This window comes from Bactrocera neohumeralis, chromosome 4 (assembly GCF_024586455.1).
Source record: "Bactrocera neohumeralis isolate Rockhampton chromosome 4, APGP_CSIRO_Bneo_wtdbg2-racon-allhic-juicebox.fasta_v2, whole genome shotgun sequence".
Taxonomy (NCBI): domain Eukaryota; kingdom Metazoa; phylum Arthropoda; class Insecta; order Diptera; family Tephritidae; genus Bactrocera; species Bactrocera neohumeralis.
This window is the reverse complement of record NC_065921.1, coordinates 82488828-82507808: the sequence shown is the minus strand read 5'-3', so window position 1 is coordinate 82507808 and position 18981 is coordinate 82488828. Positions and strand designations below refer to the sequence as shown.

The following is an 18981-nucleotide window of genomic DNA, read 5'->3' as shown; positions in this document are numbered from 1 at the left end:
ATATTGCGTTGATTTTACGTTTTGAGAAATTTTTAGTTTTCAATGTTGCCACATTGGGTAGGAGGGCAAGAATTGGAAAACCCATGTAACGAGTAATTTAATTTTTTTAATTGCGTTCAAACATTCGATTGACCCTCCACTTCTTCTTCTGACAACACATAAAATAGATACACAAGCTGAGTTCAGCATAAAAGTTGTTATGGTTGGAGCTGTTAAAAAATTGGGATAAATAATGAGAAATGATATCAAGTTGACAGTTTTCTACCCAGCGAAATCCGAGTCTGTTCTGTCTATATTCTGTTATGGAACCGTCAGAATTCGCTTGATGCAGCTTCTTATCACAGCTATAAGTTCCATAGCGCGAGATACTGTTTATTTGATTATTTAGTTATCTTTATACATATTCAATACAGTGTTATTTAACTTGAAAATAATAGACTTTGCTTTGTTTTAATACAAATAATTTTTTGTTTTTATTAATTTTTTTATTTTATGTACTGTTGTGTTTTTAATTTTTTTTCGACTTTCACAGAATTAACATAAAAAATATTAACGTTTTTCAAAAGCCATTAAATATTTTAATTTAAAATTATAACAAATATGGGAGAAAATACGACAAAGGCACGACAATATACATATATATTTTTTAAACATTTTCATTATTTCAAAAATCCTTAGTCAATAGTTGAAATGCTTTAGAATATAATATATGTATAATAAAAATAAAATATACATCGAAAAGCTTCGAAATGGCGCTTATTTTTGAAAATTCGAATTATATTAATATTTTTGTGTAGTTATTATTAAATGCTGTTGGAAAAACGTAAACAGAAACATTTTTTTTATAAATTTAAAAGTGCAAATATTGCAAAATTTTTTATATTCCTTTTATGATGTAAATTTTTTTATTTTTATTTTTATATTTAACATTGTTTATTTATATTTTTTTATAACAATCCTGTCGTTTAAGGGTTTCAATACTTTTTTTTAATGTACGGCTTTTAAGCACACATTTAGTTAACATAAATTTGTTTAAGAATACTTTTTTTTAATAAAATATGAATGCATTGGCAACAAACTAACTTAAAATAATTCGAAGTCTTAATTACTTACAGTACAGTGTATAAAACTATTTTTAACTTAATAGTGAAATTAGTAACAATTGCATATATGTAGGTATTACAAAAACAAAATAAAAATAAAAACAGTTAAATAATTACTTTAGGTTCACTTATAAATATTTATGGTTTTGCATGACGACACTCAATAAATTTATATATAGAGCATACAGTCTAAGCTTAAAAACCCGTCATTGACGCGTTTAGCACAGTTTCGAGTTTTTTTCCTTCTATTTTTATACTGCAAACAAAGTCCATTTTACGAACGCGATTCGATCAAGAGAAATGTAACGGAAATATTTCCACTAATGTGCAGCGACACAGCTGGTGGTGGCGATTGGCGTGGCGACGCTCACGCGCAGTTCGGGCGGCAGGTATATGCGCGTAGTGCTCGTCACTTTTACACGACAACTGGGGCAGTGTATACATCTGTAAAAAGAGAAACATTGAAATTTAATTGAAATGCTGCACTTTAGTCATTTTGTGTACTTTTGAACTTACCTCGCCGCACATTCCGCACAGGTGGTCACATGTGAGCAGGGATTGAACATTGTATTGATTTCGCGATCCATGCAAATTTTACAGGTCATCGCTTCGGAGATACGCGTCTCTACGCAACGTGCAATTGCCGCATCGCGTTTCTCCTTCTCGCGCAACGCCATGTCCAATTTGTCGGTGACAGCGCTGATGTCATCAATATGCAGCTGCGTGGCCGCATCATCAGCCGGATGCAGTGTACTCGCGCTCAGTGTTTTGGTGGCGCCGCTAAGCATATTTTCGAAGAGATCTTCATTGCCATTTGTTGTGCTATTCAACGCTTCAATGCCTTTTTCGTGCAGTATACGACGCGCTTGATCGTGCACTTCGCGACAGGTGCGTTGTATGTCGAAGACATAGCGTTTGCCCAGCTCGGTGTCTTCTTTGAACATCGAAGCGATTGTACCTTTGAGATCGCGCGTAAATTGATTGGTTACCACACCGCGTACTTTATCACAGACATAGAAGGCGTGTCGCTCCGTTATGGAACGGTAGACTCCAGCGGCCATTGAGTGTTTTGGCAATTTGATTTCGAGTTCACGACGATCATTGCAATCGCCGACGTATTCCAATTTGAAAGTGCGTCGGAATGATTTCGCAGAGGCGATTGCGCTGAACGGGATGCTGCAAGAGAGAGAAGAGAGGAAATTTGCAATGAATAAAATGTGTGGAAAAAAGTTGAAAAATATGGATTGGGGAAAACCATACAAAATTAAAATAAAAAAAAATTAAAAACAGAAATTAAAAAAATTAGAAAAATTAAAAAAAAGTAAAAAAAAAATGTCTAATTTAAAAAAAGTAAAAAAAAATGTCTAATTTAAAAAAATTTAAAAAAAACCAAGATTTGTTGAAAAAAATTTAAAAAAAATTAAAAAAAATAAAAATAAATTTAAAAAATTAAACAAATAGTAAAAAAAAATTGAAAATTGACAAAAAAAAATAATAATAAACACAAAAAAATGATAACTTTTTTTATATTTTGAGTGATTATTTTTATTGTCATGGTTGAAAAAACGAACGTAGAACATAGAAAAAACTAAAAATTAAAAAATAAAAAATTCGCCAAATATTAATTTTTTCTACCTTCTCCCACTCAAACTACGCGAATATACCCGAAACTAACCCAGCATAAAAATACTTACACATTCTTTTCGTCTCCCACGCAGGTCGTGATCGCATTTGTACCCACTGACACATCGCATCGCACTGAATTCTCGTGCGCCGTCACGCCGCTGAACAGCTCCTCGCCGTAACCTTCGAGATCTTGAATTTGCTTCAACAGCCAATACTTTGCCGACTTCGTGGTCATTTTAAGTGTCGCCAACTTGCCATGCTCCACAGCAATACGATTGTAGTAATCTTCCGGCATATCGGCGTCAACACCATCGACAGACGCGGGATATACAATATAATTTTGATAAACATAAAGCGGTGATGATGCTGCCGCAGCGACTTTGTCTACGCCCGAGTCACTATCGCACGCCTGTGTTGCCATTTGTGACAATGCGTTCGCACATTTCATGCTCGCACTCAATGTCGTTAGAGCCTCATCGGAGACAGCGGCGGCCAGATGTGAATTATGTATGTTTTCGGTGGACTTTTGTTTGGAGAGGCGACGCTTCTTAAACGACAACACATGTTCTTTGTCTTTGCGCTCTTTGTGTTGGCATTGTTGTTGGTGAGCAACATCACCAGCGCTGCGACGACGCATTTGCGTGGGACATTTGGCCTTCAGCGCCAGCGGATTGAAGCGTAAACCATCAGCTTGACACAGCAGCGCTGCCAATTTGGCCGCATTATTCCAGTCACGTGCATGCAGACGCTGCTCCAATAAATCGGAACGTGCTTGCATGTAGAAAATATTGCGTACGCTCTCTTGGAGCAGACAATGGACGGGTACCCAGAATTTGACGCGCAGCGCAAGCATTAAGTGTATGCTGCTGCTGCTGTTGTCGCATGACAGGCGATTGCGCAGATTGATCCATTGGCGTGTGCGCGACTCCTCCTGTCCCGGTGTCCAGTATTCGAGGCCGAAATATTCCATTTCACAGACTATGTCGAGTGCCTTGCAGACCTGTAAGTGAATACAATAAAAATAAGTGAGATTAGTATTGTATTAAAATTATTATAGAAAATAAATAAATAAAATTTTATGTTTGGTTAAGATTAGAAAGCAATTCATTTATAGTTTTCAATTTCATGCTAAAAAAATTTTACATAAAAAATTACGCATACGCCATGTTGCGCAAAAGCTCGAGTGTTTTTTTCACTATAATTTTTCACTTCTAATAAAATGCAGCTTAAATAGGAACAAGCTTTTAATAAAACCGCAGCTACAGCTTTTAAAAGCTTATGAATAGCTAAAAAGCTATTTGATATCTTCCGCATGTTACTCATACGCCATGTGCAACAAATATATTAATATTGTATATTTATTTTCATTTTATGTATTTTTGGTTAAATTGTGTATTAAAAATCGTATATAAAATAACTACAAATTTAACCAGAAAAGTTTTGCATTGTCAGCTTTTGTACAAAATTAAATAAAAAATTTTAAATAAACCAAAATTTATGTGTTAAATCAACATATAATCAATTTAATTTAATAAACTAAAGTATTTTATAAAAAAAAAAGTGATTTTAAAAATTTTTCACTGCAACCACCCTGTCGTCAATTGTCGCAGCTCTACTAACCTAACGACATTTAAGATATTTACCTTTTCTGGTTACGAAGAAAACATCAAAGAAGTGCTGAGCAATTACAATTTTTTTATTGGGGTGTGTCTAAAGTGGTCATATACTTTTTAAACTATTTTTAAGTATACTTTTAATTGGGTAATTAAAAATTTGTACTTTCATTAACACTTTCATATTTTTGCTTGTAATTGTCTCTGCTACAAATATCATGGTGACTATCAAATTTTCTGTCAAAATTATGACTTATGAAATAAAACCGCTATAAACACATTACCAGAGGTTAGAGTTGACAAAAATATATTAACCTTTTATTATAGTGTCAAAAACATATTTTTATATATCACTTCTGCGTCTCTTCTATTATCTTCCAACCGCGCCTAACCACAAATTCATAAAATAATATTTTTGCGCATATTGCTTGGTTCAGCCTGGTTTGGTGGCTTGTTAACTATTTTTATAATTTTTTTTATCAAATTTAGGTACGTTTTGCTTACATTTCTTCGCCCTCAAAACTTCAAGCAAAGACAACTGTTAATTACTTCGGCAAACAAAGTAAAGCGCAATATGCGATGACATCAACCAACAACAAGACGTGAACGAAAATAAACCGCAGACAAGGTAAGGCGTGTGCATGCACGTTTTTGTTGTTGTGCCTGAATAAACTTCTTTATAAATAATTATCACTGCTCTACAATGTGTGTGATAAAAATATAAGTACATATCGTTTGTTCTACTTTTTTGCAAAATAAATTTCAATTATTAAGCACATATGGCATTTTGAATTTTTCTCACATAGGCGTAAGAAATATTTTTTATAAATCATTGTTATCTGGCTGGGTAAACATAAATAAATCAGTATGTGAAATGTATATATGAGTATGTATGTAAATGAGTATGTGCGAAAAAATAACTATAAAGATTTCAGGTGAGATATTCTGCGCATTTGTGTATTCTTGTTGTCTTCATAAGCAAAATTTTTGTTTATATTTCAGGCTTCAGTTGGAACCTTCCAAACTTGCTTAATTGTATTTTATTTTATATTTAGCTCCAATGCCTGCCTTTTGCGCACTTCCAGCACGTTTTTCTACTTTTTGCTATACTTCGCTACACTTTTTCACCCTAACTTCGTACAGTTTGGTATATTATTGTATTGTTTAAAATTTTTGCAACTTTTTCAGACCTATTTGCATTTTGAATTAGCGCTGCAGAGAGCGAGTAGTGGCCAACTCACCAACCCACCAAACTGTCAGCCAGCCAGCCAACTCGTCAACTGTATGGCAGCCATGTGGGCGCAAATAACTGAAGTCAACAGACATTTATTGTCAAAATTAAGCTACAAAATTGTGTCTGTATGTGTACACGTGCATGCGATTGTGTGTGTATGTGAGACGGCGTACACGAGCACTGGAGCGCTGAAAGCAACTTGAAAACAGATGTGCGCACAGATACTTTGGGGGGAAAAGCTGCGGAAAAACCCAAAAAGTGACTCCCTTATGGGAGCGCTGTCTACTCTTATGGCTAGCAGAGAGTATTTAGTGTTTGCAACTTCACTTAAGAGATACGCAGTGCCGCATTCTGTAATTATCGCTGGCAAAAGATCATTGCAGAGATATACTATATATGTATGTATGTATTGCTATGTATATATTGTTTTTGTGTTTGTGGACGACACGATCTCGTATCTTTTAGCTGTTGTTGCTGTTGCTGCTTCTTCATTTAGTTTGTTGGTTTGCAAGAGAACGAATTTAGCATTTTTTGTACTTGTTTCACTAGCAACAACAACAGTAACAACAACGGTAACAGCAATTAGGTGAGCGCAAAAAAATTGTTTAATAAAGAGAATTTCGTGAACAAAACAGAAATGAAGTGTAACACAGACCGAAACGCACAAGCACACCTACAAGTGCACATACACAATTACATGTACATTAATATATCCATTGCACAAACACACGCACGCGCGTACACGAATGAAAGCATGCTGTGTGTGAATGGTAAAATTGGACTTTGGAACCCGACCCAAACGAAAATTGGACTTTGTACCCATTCACATATGAACTCAACTGAACGCGGTTTTTGTTATTGTTTTTTGCAGTTTTTTGTTGGTCGGTTGGCTGCTTGTTCGTTGCCGTGTGCGCGTACTCATGCCGCCGCGTGTTAATGAGTTGCTCATGCAGTGTTGCCGTTAATTTGGAATAGAAGCGTAGCGAGCAAAAAATAAATGAAATAAGCAAACAAATATCTAAATAAATGAATGTAATTAAACATTGTTTGTTGTCATTAACCAATTTATGAAGGTAAGTAGACAATTTGTTTGTACGTTTGTGTGTTTTTGTTGGGTGTGTTTTCATTAGTTTGCGGATTTATTTGCTAAATTGTCATTATTTGCATTCTTTTCCTGCTTTAAAATATGTTTCGTTTTTATTACAATTGAATTAATGTTAGCTAAGACCTTGGTTCAACATATAATAACAGCGCAAAGTGCATTATATTAAATAAGCTAAATGCAAGGAATGAAATTAGAGCAAAAAACAATACTTTTTATCATAGGTTAATTGTAAAGCGCTTAGAAGTTAACATACATATGTATTTATGCAAGCTTGAAGGCAAAATTGAGCGCAGGCAATGAACTATGCCATACGTCACTTAATTAGTAAATAAATATGTATAAAATAATAAATAAATAACAGAAGTAAACTGCAAAGTTCAAGAAAAAAATAATGCAATATTGAAATAATGTGTTTATATTTTTTTTAATTAATTATTTTTTTTTTATAAAAAAAAACATATTTTATTCTTTAGTTTTTTATAAAAAAAATATTTTTTTGTACATTTTTTAAAAATAAAAAATAATAAGATTAAATTATTTTTTATAAAAAAAATGGAAAAATATTCATATTTAATAAAGACAAAAATTAATAATATTATACAATTTTTTTATTAACATTTAAAAAAAAAATATTTTAATTTATTAATTGGATAGTAATAGCTTTAGTACAGGTGCTTATGTATTAAGTAAATATGAAAATTAAAAACATACAAAATCATAACACAAAAATAAAACTAATAAAAAATTGTCTAATGCATAAAAACCCTGCCAAAAATTACTCAAAATTGCCACTGCAGGCAATTATTTACAGGCATTGAAAGTTATCGATATACATACATACATCTTTATTGTCATTTTAAATTGCTCAATGCACGTGTTTATTTACAAAATAGTAATTTTTTCGAAAAATTAATTGTTTGTATATGCTTAGTATACATATTTAAGGAAAACGTGTATAACACATGTGATAAATCTGTTAGGTAAAAGGTGTTAAAAAATTGGCAGAAGGAAGGAGCAATAATTAGTAAATAATTATTGTGCAGCCTTAAGTCAGAAACATGTTTACATATATTAAATGATGAAAACGCTAAAATAACTGTGCAATCCACCTGGGAAAAGCGTGTACTAATTAGTAAAAAGTTGGCAACCCTGCCTTTGCGTTTTCATATAATTCTAATGGGATTTCCATGAGTATGCAGTCGTAACTGTTACTAACTCATGGACTGGTGCTGCACGTTGATGAGCAGTTGCAAAGCTTTACCTAATTATATAATTTGAAATATGCGATGAGACACCTGTCATTGTTTTTTTTTGTATACCTGATTCAGTTGCAGGACCATTTCTACTTATTTTTAAGTACTTATTTCATTTTACTTTCCTTTTTAATTTTTTTTTTTTTTTTGAGTTTCAAAGTTTTTTTTTATTTTTTTTTCTTGCTTTTGCTGTGCCTTTTTTCGTGCGCACGAAATATGTACTATATTCTTTGAAAAGTGAATTATTTCAAGTGTGCCTCGAGCCGCGTCGATGACGCGCTATTTTTATAGCAACTTGTAGCATATTCAAAAAAAAGAGCAGCAACAAAAAAATGCACAAATAAGCACTTCTGAATTGTTTGAACGCTAACGTATATGTATATTTATATTATATGTTTTAAAATAGCTATGAGCGTGTGAATCGCATGTGTGCAAAGCTTATAATTTACATTCATCACTTGCCTATAGACGAATTCCTTAGGCAACGAGGTTGTCGCCACAACGGCCTGAATGGCAGACTACACTGAGGCGCGCATGTACACATACAAACATACCTGCATATATATAATATATCTTTGGCTGTGCTAATAATCAAATGCTTATTGTATCTCCGATATGTGTCATACACATCTCGAGATTGTATTGTAATTGTAGCACGCGGTTGGCGAGTGTTTCCATGGCGTGCAAACAGTTGCCGTGTGTCTTGCAATTTTATTGAGTACATGTGCCCGATCAGCGGGTCTAACAAGGTATTACGGTAGGTGTAAGGGCATATGAATATTAAATGGGCCATAATTGTTTAATGTTGGCTGTAACTCAGCGCAGCGCAATGCATTACAAGCAGGTTTAATATTTACATTGTTTATTGCAAGTAAATTATGTTTTATTTATACTTAATTTGCATATGTAAATTCAAAGTTTTTTTTCATGTTTTTTTTCTTTTCTTACAAGTGAAAAATCGTCTGGACTTGCGCGTAACAAAGTGAGATTACAGGCACAGGCATTTAAAAATATGCAGTTTTTACGTGAAATGTATTTTTACATTTGCATTGCTAATTTTGCACCGTAATGTAAGTGAAAAAAATAACAGAAAATCTTTAAGGCCGCAAAATAAAAATTTACAATTATAATAATAATGCGTTATATGGAAAAAAAATTTAATTACTTATTTGCAAACGAATGTAATCTTTACAGAAAATATTTTGAATATTGTTAAAATTTGTTTAAAATAATCTTGAATTTCAACGGCTAGTTTGTATGGCAGCTACATATGTATGCATATTCTATAGTGGTCCGATATCGACGGTTTCGATAGATGCGTAGCTTCTTGGGGAGAAAAGGTGAACTTCAATCGAAAATGCCACTCATAGCCTTGAAACGCCAGTCTTATCAGCAAAATCAATTAAAAAGAGGTTAGAGTTCGCTTATTAAGATAAGATTAACACGCTTGATTTACGATGCTAGTCACACACTTAAACGATTAGTATACCACATTTCTTTAGGAAGTCTGTAGAACAGCATTACCGACTGCTCAAGCACACAACGCACGCTTATTAAAGCTTAAACAGTTGAGTCATATTACGGCAATTGGACTTTACCCGCTCATAATAAAAGTGGCAAATGTTGCTATGTTGGCATGTGATCACAACGGCAGTTGTGTAATTATGCCGCTGAGACTGTCGCGGCAGATAACTGCATGTATGAACCCACAGCTCACCTAACCTAAATTTAAGCACAACCTATTTTGAAAAAGTTAAAGTTTTAGTTAGTCATTGTTGGGCTTTTGCAGCCAACTATGCGGACTTGACACCTGTGCTAAATATTTGTATACTTATATCCAGCTATTTTCATTAAATTAGCAAGAACTTGCGAAAATATTTGTATCTGAGTATTGCACAATGAAACCAGTTTATTTAGTATTGTATTGAAAATATGTCAATATCGTAAAAAATCACGCAAAATCTTGTCTTTTTATGACTGGCAAACACCTTCGACACCTTCAGCTCGATTGCAAGCAATTTTTACAACTTTTTGTGTAGTATATATTCATTATTGCAATTTTAATATGTTTACACACATTTCTTACTTTGTTAGGTCAGCAGTATTGCACAATGTAATCGTATTTCATGTTACCATAATGACATACTTATTGTATGCTGATTGACGTAGTTTTTTGGGGGCACGTTGATGTTATCGCCCATAATTATTGCTGACCATAAAAAATGCTTCACATACATATGTATGTATAGGTAGAAAAAAGCAAAAAATTACAAAAAATAAGTGTTAATCAACAATTAGCAACTGTTGCTTATTATTTTATTATTTTCTCATTTCTATTTGCTTTCCTGGCGCTTATCAGCTTAATTTTTTGTTATTTGTTTGCTTAGCGCATAACAATAAACTAATGAGAGCAATCCCATTTGACCGGCGAAACTATGATTACAGTAATCATACGGGCAGTAATCTCGCAAGGGCGTTAGTACACTCCCATTAAATGAACGCACATGGTTTAAGTCACGTTTTTTGCAAAGAAAAATTTAGAAAATATTATGTGAAAATGTTATAGGTTTGATAAATATACATATGAGCTGAGCGAAGATGTACGCAGAGTAATGATTAAATAATAAATAAGTAAGTGTAAGTGATTTTTTGCAAAATATTAGAGCAAAATATGATTAAATATATTTTTAGTTTTATTATATATATTTTTTCAGTTTTTAAAACATATTTTTTCTTGCTATCAAAATTTATATTCTTAAGTCAACGCACCGTTTGCCCTTTAGAAATAATGCACTTGATCGATAACACATGCAATCGGTGTAGAAATCAAAATATTGACGTAATGCATGCATTCATGCATTGGAGCAGCATGAAATCCTTCACACATTCCGGCATACATTTTAATATAAAAAGTATAATTTTTTTCGATATTTGCATTCGTTGCAAAAGTCAAGTTGTGTAATTTTAGATTGTTGATTTACTTAATGCAAATATTTTGAAAATCAGCACTTTGTAAACCTTGGTGTTATTTCTGTTAGCAAATACAAAAGTATAAGCAAAAAATGTGGTTTTACATAACAGCACAATAGCAATGAATTTTTCTAACATAAAATACAAAAATATTAAAAAAAATAAATAATAACTAAAACATTAAAAATAAAATTTAAATATTTGTATATTTTAAATATAATATAATTTAAAGTAAAATTATATAAAAATAATTTAGAAATATTAAAAAAAAATTACAAATGTTTCAAAAAAAAAAATAAAAAATTGATAAAAATATTTAAAATTAAATTAAAATTATATTTTGATATTTTTTAATTTAATATTACATGAATTTAAATAAAAAAATTGTTACATGTTAAATAAAATTGAAAAATAATTTTGAAAAAACTAAAAAATAAACGAATAAAAAAAACTGAAATTATATTTGCATATTTTTTATATAATATAATTTAATATAAAATTATATAAAAAAAATGTTTCAAAAATAAAATAAAAACTATAAAAAAAATTAAAAAGGAAATTAAAATTATATTTTTATAATTTTTAATTTATTATTAAATTTAAAGAGAAATTAATATTATATTTTGTTGATTTGTTTTGAAAAAATAAAAAAAAATTAAAGAGAAATTAAAATTTTATTTTAATTTTATATTAAATAAAACTGAAAAATAAGTTTGAAAACACTAAAAACTAAACGAATACAAAAATTTAAAAAGAATTATATTTTCGTACTTTAAAATAAAAATATATTTAAAAATAAATAAAATTGTAAAACCTTAAATATAACACCATTAAGTGATCAGGAAAATATTGATATACGATATCGATGAGTTTTATTTATTATTTTAAACCCCTCGTAATATAATAAATATTAAAAATAATAATAAACCAACATTAAGACCCTCCATGGCATTAACTTTCATTTTTAAATAATTCTTTTACATCCGCTTAAAGTTTCCTGGTCACAAACTCCAAAATAAATACGAATGAAATACGAGTTTGCCATTCAACGAAAGTGCAGTACAAAGTGCAGTCCAAAACAACCGTAATTCGTGTATGCTTTCGTACTGTGAATCACAAGAATTCATAAATGTCTAATTCAGCATGGATTATTGCATTACGAAAGACGCAGGTGTCCAATTATTGTTTTATTGCTGAGTTGCCGAAAGTGATAAGGAAACTACTAACTGCTTAAGTGAATATACGCCGCAATTAAGCGCCTAGCCAATGTTGGCTAAGTTAATTGCAGACTCGTTTACTGCCACGCATTTCAATATTACTGCGTTATTAAGCGAAGTAAATGAGTAAATGTGTGTTATTAAAAGAGCGATGATTAACGAAATTTGTGTGAAAAACAGTCAATATAATTGGTAATCTAGAACGTTGTATTTCAAATATTTATGATCATATATTAACTCTTATTTTTCCTTGGATTTTATTGTTTCTTAGTACGATACTTGACTTAATTAAACGTTGATTAATCCGTTAAAAATGATTAATGCTGTTGTTTTGAAAGTTTTCGGGCACATAATCGGCGCAATTAGTAGTTAGCAAATGTATGCATGTGCACATATTGCTGGGTAATTGACATTTCTGCTATCATTAGCGTGATAACAACACAGCCTACTTGAGCAATCAGTGGAGAGTACAAAGTCGAAACGGTTATCGTTGAGTACCTGGCCAGTGTAGGTGCAAATAAGCGAGCTTACGGCCTTTATGGCAAAGCAAATAATATTTATTTGTATGTGAAATGTATGAAAGTCATATAAACCAAGTTAATTACCCACTTGCTGTGTTGACAGCCAAAAAAGTAGAAAATGAAAAACAAAATAGATAAGAATAGCATGGACTACGTGAAGTAATATTGTGAAACAGTTTCTTAAGCTTAAAGGCAGTCAATAACCAAGTAATTTTATAATTTTGTTTTTTAAATTGCCAGACAAAGTATAGGTGATGTTATCAGTTGTCAAATAGTTTGAAGTGAACTTTAGAGGACTTATTTAATGATGAATTAATAAGCTACTTGACGCAAAAAATATAATAAAAAACGTTAACTTCGGTTGCTGAAGCTATAATACCCTTTATAGGTGCATTTCTTACAGCAAAAAATGGTTTATAAAGATTTTTAACTTGATTTTGATCGGTCAGTTTGTATGGCAGCTATATGCTATCGTTGTCCGATCTGAACAATATGTTCGGAGATTGTAGGACTGCCTTGTAAAATAATTTATTTCAAATTTCGTAAAGATATCTTGTCAAACAAAAAAATTTTCCATACAAGGACTTGATTTCGATCGGTCAGTTTGTATGACAGCTATACGCTATAGTGGTTCGATCGGAACAATTTGTTCGCAGATTGTACCATTGCTTTAAACAATAACCCCAACCAAATTGCATGTAGATATCCTGTCGAATAAAAATGTTTTCCATATAAGAACTTGATTTTGATCTGTCAATTTGTATGACAGCTATACGCTATAGTGGTTCGATATCGCCGTTTCTAACAAATAAACATGTTCTCGTGGAGAAAAAGGTGTCTGCAAAGTTTCAGACGTTTCTGCGTGTTACAAACTTCGTGGCAAACTTAAAATACCCTGTTTAGGGTCCCATTAAATCAAAATGGCTGAGCATTCGTAAGTAAAAATTTTACAAAACGTTCAGAGGGCGCAGTTGCGTGTTGATGCATATATGGCTTTATTAGCGTTATATACTCTTACATACAGTATAATATATTTGTTTTCGTTACGGGTGTGTATGATAATAATGCGAGCACTTTTTGTGGCGTTCAATAAACTCATAACAACATACGACAGGCGAAGCGATTACTTAACCAAATATGGCAGTTAAGTTAATTAACATAATTTTTTGTACAATCATAAAATATCTACCCATACTGTCCGTACCGATATTAATTGCAAATGTAGTGTGTACTGCGCAGTTTTAAAATTTAAATATTAAAATACAAATATATGTATGTATATTACTAATATTTTTTGTGAACGTTAAAGGTGTTAACTACCCGCGTGTATTGGCACTTCAGTCACTTTATGACAGAAATATGCCTTATTTTCATTTTTTGAGCTATCAAATGCACTTGTACGCTGCATTCGTTTGACTGATAAGCGAGGCACGCGAAGCAGTTTGAAGTCAATGTACAGAAATGTGTTGCAAATTGATATTGCACGCTAGGATTTATAGCCTTTTACGAAATATGCAAGGAAACACAAAATTGTGTGCAAGAATGTTAAAAATAGAGGTTACGAAACTTCGTCCGTTACCTTCTGCTATCGCTCTTATATCAATTGTTATTTCGCGTACAAGAATTACAAAGAATGTGTTGCCGGATTCATGAAGCAAATTTTTTACTAGTTACTTATACTGGCCATCCATATTGACTTATATGATAGTCAGCACTAAGAGCAGCGCTAAAAAGCGTATGAACTTTGATAGTTTGTCATTTATTAACAGGTGTATCCGGTAACGCGAGACGATTTCAAGCAATCCGTAAGCGCGTACTTAATCGATCTACTGCATTGGCTTAATTAATTGCGAACTTGGAACTAAAGTATATATACTTTGAGCTCAACTCATTAGGCTTGATTTATGTGCGGTTCATCGATTAGCAAGTATTTATACCAACGATTAAAGTTACTGAAAGCAAATCTATTAATAGGTAATTGTTGGATCATATGTGGGAATTACGGAAAAACAAATTGAAAATGTATTAAGAAAAATGTCTTAGTATATCCTTTCTTTTTTTTCGTATTTTTTTTTTATTTTTAAGTGTTATTATTATTATCTTTTTTATACTCAGACGATAATAAAAACTTTATTTTTTTTTTTACAACAAAGCAATTAGTCAACAGTGAAAAAAAATTAATGAAATTGCAAGTATGAAAGGTCAATGCTTTCAGACTACTAGCTATGAACTCTTAATGGGATTACTCATGGGAAAAAGTTTGCGTGCACTTGTACGCGCTATTCAGTAATATTGTCAACCTTAAGTCCGAGAAAAGAGAACATTATTTGAAATTGCTACTACAAAGCTTACTCACCATTTGGGATTAAATACACACAGAAAAGAGGACGTTCTTTGCAGTTTTTACAACAAAGCTTACTCAACAGTTGGGATTATACTACATATGTATATGTACATATGTATGCATATAAAATAAATCATAATTGCCACTACTAGGTAATCCGAAAATCACAGTGGGTATGCATTATGTATCATATAGTAATCATAGTGGATTAGTCATATTTATTAAAAAAAATAAAATATTTCAGCTTATCAGCGCTAAACCGGCGTATTTTTTCTTTTGATATGTGGTATATACATATAGTATACGTATGTATGTATGTAGTATATTTTCTTATTAAGATTTTATTGTTCATTTATAAATTGGTATGGCTTATCAAAGTGCTGTTTATTTTCCATACAATCGAAAACAATTCTATACTAAGCCGCTGCAAAACAATACAAAATTGATAAGCACTACTAAATAGGTAAATAAACCTATAAAAATATTTACTTACAGGTGTATGCATAGATGCATTGTAAACTTAAACAAATACTTATTTTTTTATTGATGTTTTTCGAATTTTTCGAATTGAACTTTAAACAGGTGTAGTCGTAATGAAATGGAAGCTAAAGTTTGCACTTTGTCTTTCATGAAGCGAAAAATAAAGTCAGACAAGAAAAAAAAGTTGACTACGACTGCACCGCAGCAATAATACACTATGCAGCTGCATTTACTATAGCACTATAGCATTATTTGTCTTGATTTTAACGTTCAGTTTGTATGGCAGCTACAATCAGCTATTTGTATAAGCTATAGTGTTTCGATTTGTACAATTTTGTTCAGAGATTGTAACGTTAACTTGGCCAATAAACTGTGTCGAATTCTGTGAAGATATCTTGTCAAATATTTTCCATACGCCGGTTCCAACCGGTTTCCGTTTTTGTTTAATATTTCACTACTTCAAGTATTAATTCTAATAAATTATATCATCATTATATAAGCAAATACAATATTTTTCACCAGCGACACTCAAAAAATTGTTATATTTGTCTAGAAATACATTTCAGGTTAAGCCAACAGAACTCATCAAAATATCACAAAATATATTTTTGCAGATTATGACACTTAAGGCTCACTTATTGAACAATTGCAGCTGTGTGAGCACAACTCAAGTGGCCACATGACAATCACATTTATTTTCTTTTTAATTTTAATTATTTAATACTTTAAACACTTCACAATAAAATCCTACTTTTAATTTCGCTACATTTTCAAATGCAAATGTACCAAAAATTAATATTTATGCATTTGACAACAGCCGTACACTAGAACAGACAGTAATCGATTCAATATACATAGTTATCGATCATTTTCGCCATGTAAAGGCATTGTTTACAAATGCATAATTTTTCAAAGCCATTTGTGGAAAGCAAAAAAATATTTTAAATAAATTTAAAAAGCTAAGAATTTTTAAACATACAGTATGTTATGTCTACCGCTGTGTTATAGTATGTACATACATACATACATACATGTATACTCAAAAGCTCTACATGTTTTAACTTAATGCCGCCGCTGCGGTTTATCGTCATTGCATGCGGCAAACGTTTGTTGCGTAGGTCATTGCAAAAACCGATATGCGGTGCAACATAATACAGAAAACAACAAACGAAGCAACAAAGAAAATGCAATAAACTCAAAAAATAATGAAATGTTTTGATGGGTGTGTATTTATATATGTACATAATATAAGTGTGGTAGGTAAAGAATGAAAGCATAAAGCATAGTATTTATGAGAACACACACCTTTTCGAGGCACTCCTGGCCGATTGCCTTCGTATCCCATTTGACCGCTAATTGTGTGCCGTTCGGCAGGTTGACAATGCACCACATTTTGATGACTGTATTCGCCTACTTTGCGTTGCAGTGGCAGTTAATGTTGCAGCAGCCAGCCTTTCACTTTGGAATAATGTTTTTTCTTTCAATTTTTTTATTTTACAGTTTTATGAAACGTTTTGTGACACTTTTAGCGTTGTTTTTTTTTTTTACTTGGTTGCTCGCCGTTTGTTCACGTGCAATTTGCGTGAATTCTACCGTCTTTCAACACTCATATGTATGTGCTGTGTGTTTATGTTGTACACGGACATACAAACTGGATTTTCAGTAGACGTTTGTATGTATTTAATTTATGTAGGTGCGCGCACAACAGACAGACCAGTTTTTTATTGTCTTCTTGCACGTCTCAAATAAACGAAAAATTCGTATTTATTTTGGCCTTTTGCGTTCTTTATATATTTATTTTAGCTTTATATTTATTTGCATGCAAAGGCATAAGGCAAGGCACGCATTTAAAAAATATACTAATAAAAATATTTATATTTCTTGCTTTGCTAATTTTTTTACTGCAGCTTCAACGAGTTCAATAGCTTGTATGCTTATTTCGTATAACTGTGAATTTTTTGATTTTAAAAATAGTCTGAATATATTTTGAAAACACTTTGCTAATTTTTTATTAGCATACAAAAATGCTTTTATTTTATATGTAGGTGGTATATAGTACACCTGCGACTTGTGTATGCCGCTCACACGACTGTATTGCTTGAAAACCGCGTAACGATTGAACGTTTGCCGATTGCAACAACCAACAAAACAGCTAGCGCGCCAGCAGGCTATAGCCTCTCCGATAGAAAGTCAGCGAAACCGAAATGCAAAAATAAAAATAATAAAAACATATAAATAAACAAATTAAAAAAAGCAGGAAAACACCACACAAACATGATAATTGGAGTAGTATTGGCACATACTGTGTGTATGGCTGGCATAAAATAGGCAACGAGGAGCGATAAAACTTGTACTTGTATGCCGACAACATTTCCGCACTTCTCCATGCGAGCATCAACGTCGGTCGATATGTGGATATGTGTGTAATCGTATCTCTGAGATACGACCACACACACACATACATAATAACGGCAAGGTGACTAAATTGCCGCTGATTTTCGTTCTCAAGTGCGTGCTCTTCCGCGATTTCCATGCTCTTCGCTTTTAAGAGCACGCTGTCATTGTTTATTTAAGAGCATCATTTACAAAGTGCTGTGTTTTAGCGGCCCAGTTTGTTTAAGAGCGTACAAACAGCTGTTAAATTATTTGAAGCAAACCATGATTTTCTAAACTACGAAGGTTGTTCGATAAACGTTTGTTTTAGCAGATGATCAGTGATATTTACATTATAATTGATCTTTATATTAAGCTTGGCATGAAGTTTGCAACACCCAGAAGAAAACTGTGAAGGCAGTATAAAGTATATATATGTACATACATACATATGTATGTGTGTAACGCGCGAGCTCACTTTTGACCAAAAACAACGACGAATTGATGATTCGGAGCAGTGTTTGAAGATGTACAAACGTATTAAACCCGAGTTTTTCCGTTGATATGTGACAAGGATAAAACATGGCTCCATGATTTCACTCCGAAGTTCAATCGACAGTCATCCGAGTGGAGTGCTCGCGCTGAACCCGCTCCAAAGCGTGGAAAAACGCAATATTAGACTCGCAAGGTTATGGCGTCTGTATTTTGGTATGCGCATGGAATAATAATATTTATTATTGACAATCTTTAAAAAGGAAGGAATATCAACAGCGTATTACATAACGTTATTGGATCGTTTGAAGGACGAAATCGCCTAAAAACGGCCACATTTGAAGATAAAGAAAGTTCGGTTTCCAACCAAGACAATGTGCCGTATCACAAGTCAGTGAAAAGGATGGCGAAAATTCATGAATTGGACTTCAAATTGCCTCGACATCCACCGTATTCTGCAGACCTGGCAACCATCGACTATTTCCTGTTCTCTGACCTCTAAGAATGCTCGTTGGAAAAAAAATGTTCGAAGAATGAAGAGGTGAACGCCGAAACTGAAGCCTATTTTGAAGCAAAGGACAAATCGTACTACAAACTTCATATCGAAAAGTTGGAGCGTCGCTATAATCAATGTAGCACCCATGAAGAGA

The 18981-nt window shown here is 32.3% G+C and overlaps 1 protein-coding gene across 2 annotated transcripts; it reads right to left on the bottom strand.

Annotated features, from left to right (window-relative positions):
- Window positions 1-563: 563 nt before the first annotated feature.
- Window positions 564-17602, bottom strand: LOC126755581 (E3 ubiquitin-protein ligase MYLIP). Of its 2 annotated transcripts, none has more exons than XM_050468257.1 (4): window positions 15480-15506; window positions 2798-3729; window positions 1620-2279; window positions 564-1547 (listed from the first exon to the last, which is right to left on the bottom strand). In XM_050468257.1, exons 1-4 carry the CDS (start codon window positions 15489-15491, stop codon window positions 1424-1426), a joined length of 1728 nt encoding a protein of 575 aa, XP_050324214.1. In that variant the 5' UTR covers window positions 15492-15506; the 3' UTR covers window positions 564-1423. The 2 variants fall into 2 exon arrangements, with proteins under 2 accessions (XP_050324214.1, XP_050324213.1); XM_050468256.1 differs by lacking the exon at window positions 15480-15506 and adding an exon at window positions 16772-17602 and having other exon boundaries at window positions 569-1547.
- Between the last annotated feature and the right edge of the window lie 1379 nt (window positions 17603-18981).

Bases quoted from the DNA above. Each gene is read 5' to 3' on its own strand.
- LOC126755581 (XM_050468256.1), bottom strand. From the start codon at position 16,858: ATGTGGTGCATTGTCAACCTGCCGAACGGCACACAATTAGCGGTCAAA. The intron at 2,280-2,797 runs GTAAGTATTTTT...TCTCTCTTGCAG, and splicing joins GTGGGAGACGAAAAGAATGT to CATCCCGTTCAGCGCAATCG. The intron at 1,548-1,619 runs GTAAGTTCAAAA...CTCTTTTTACAG, and splicing joins TGTGCGGAATGTGCGGCGAG to ATGTATACACTGCCCCAGTT.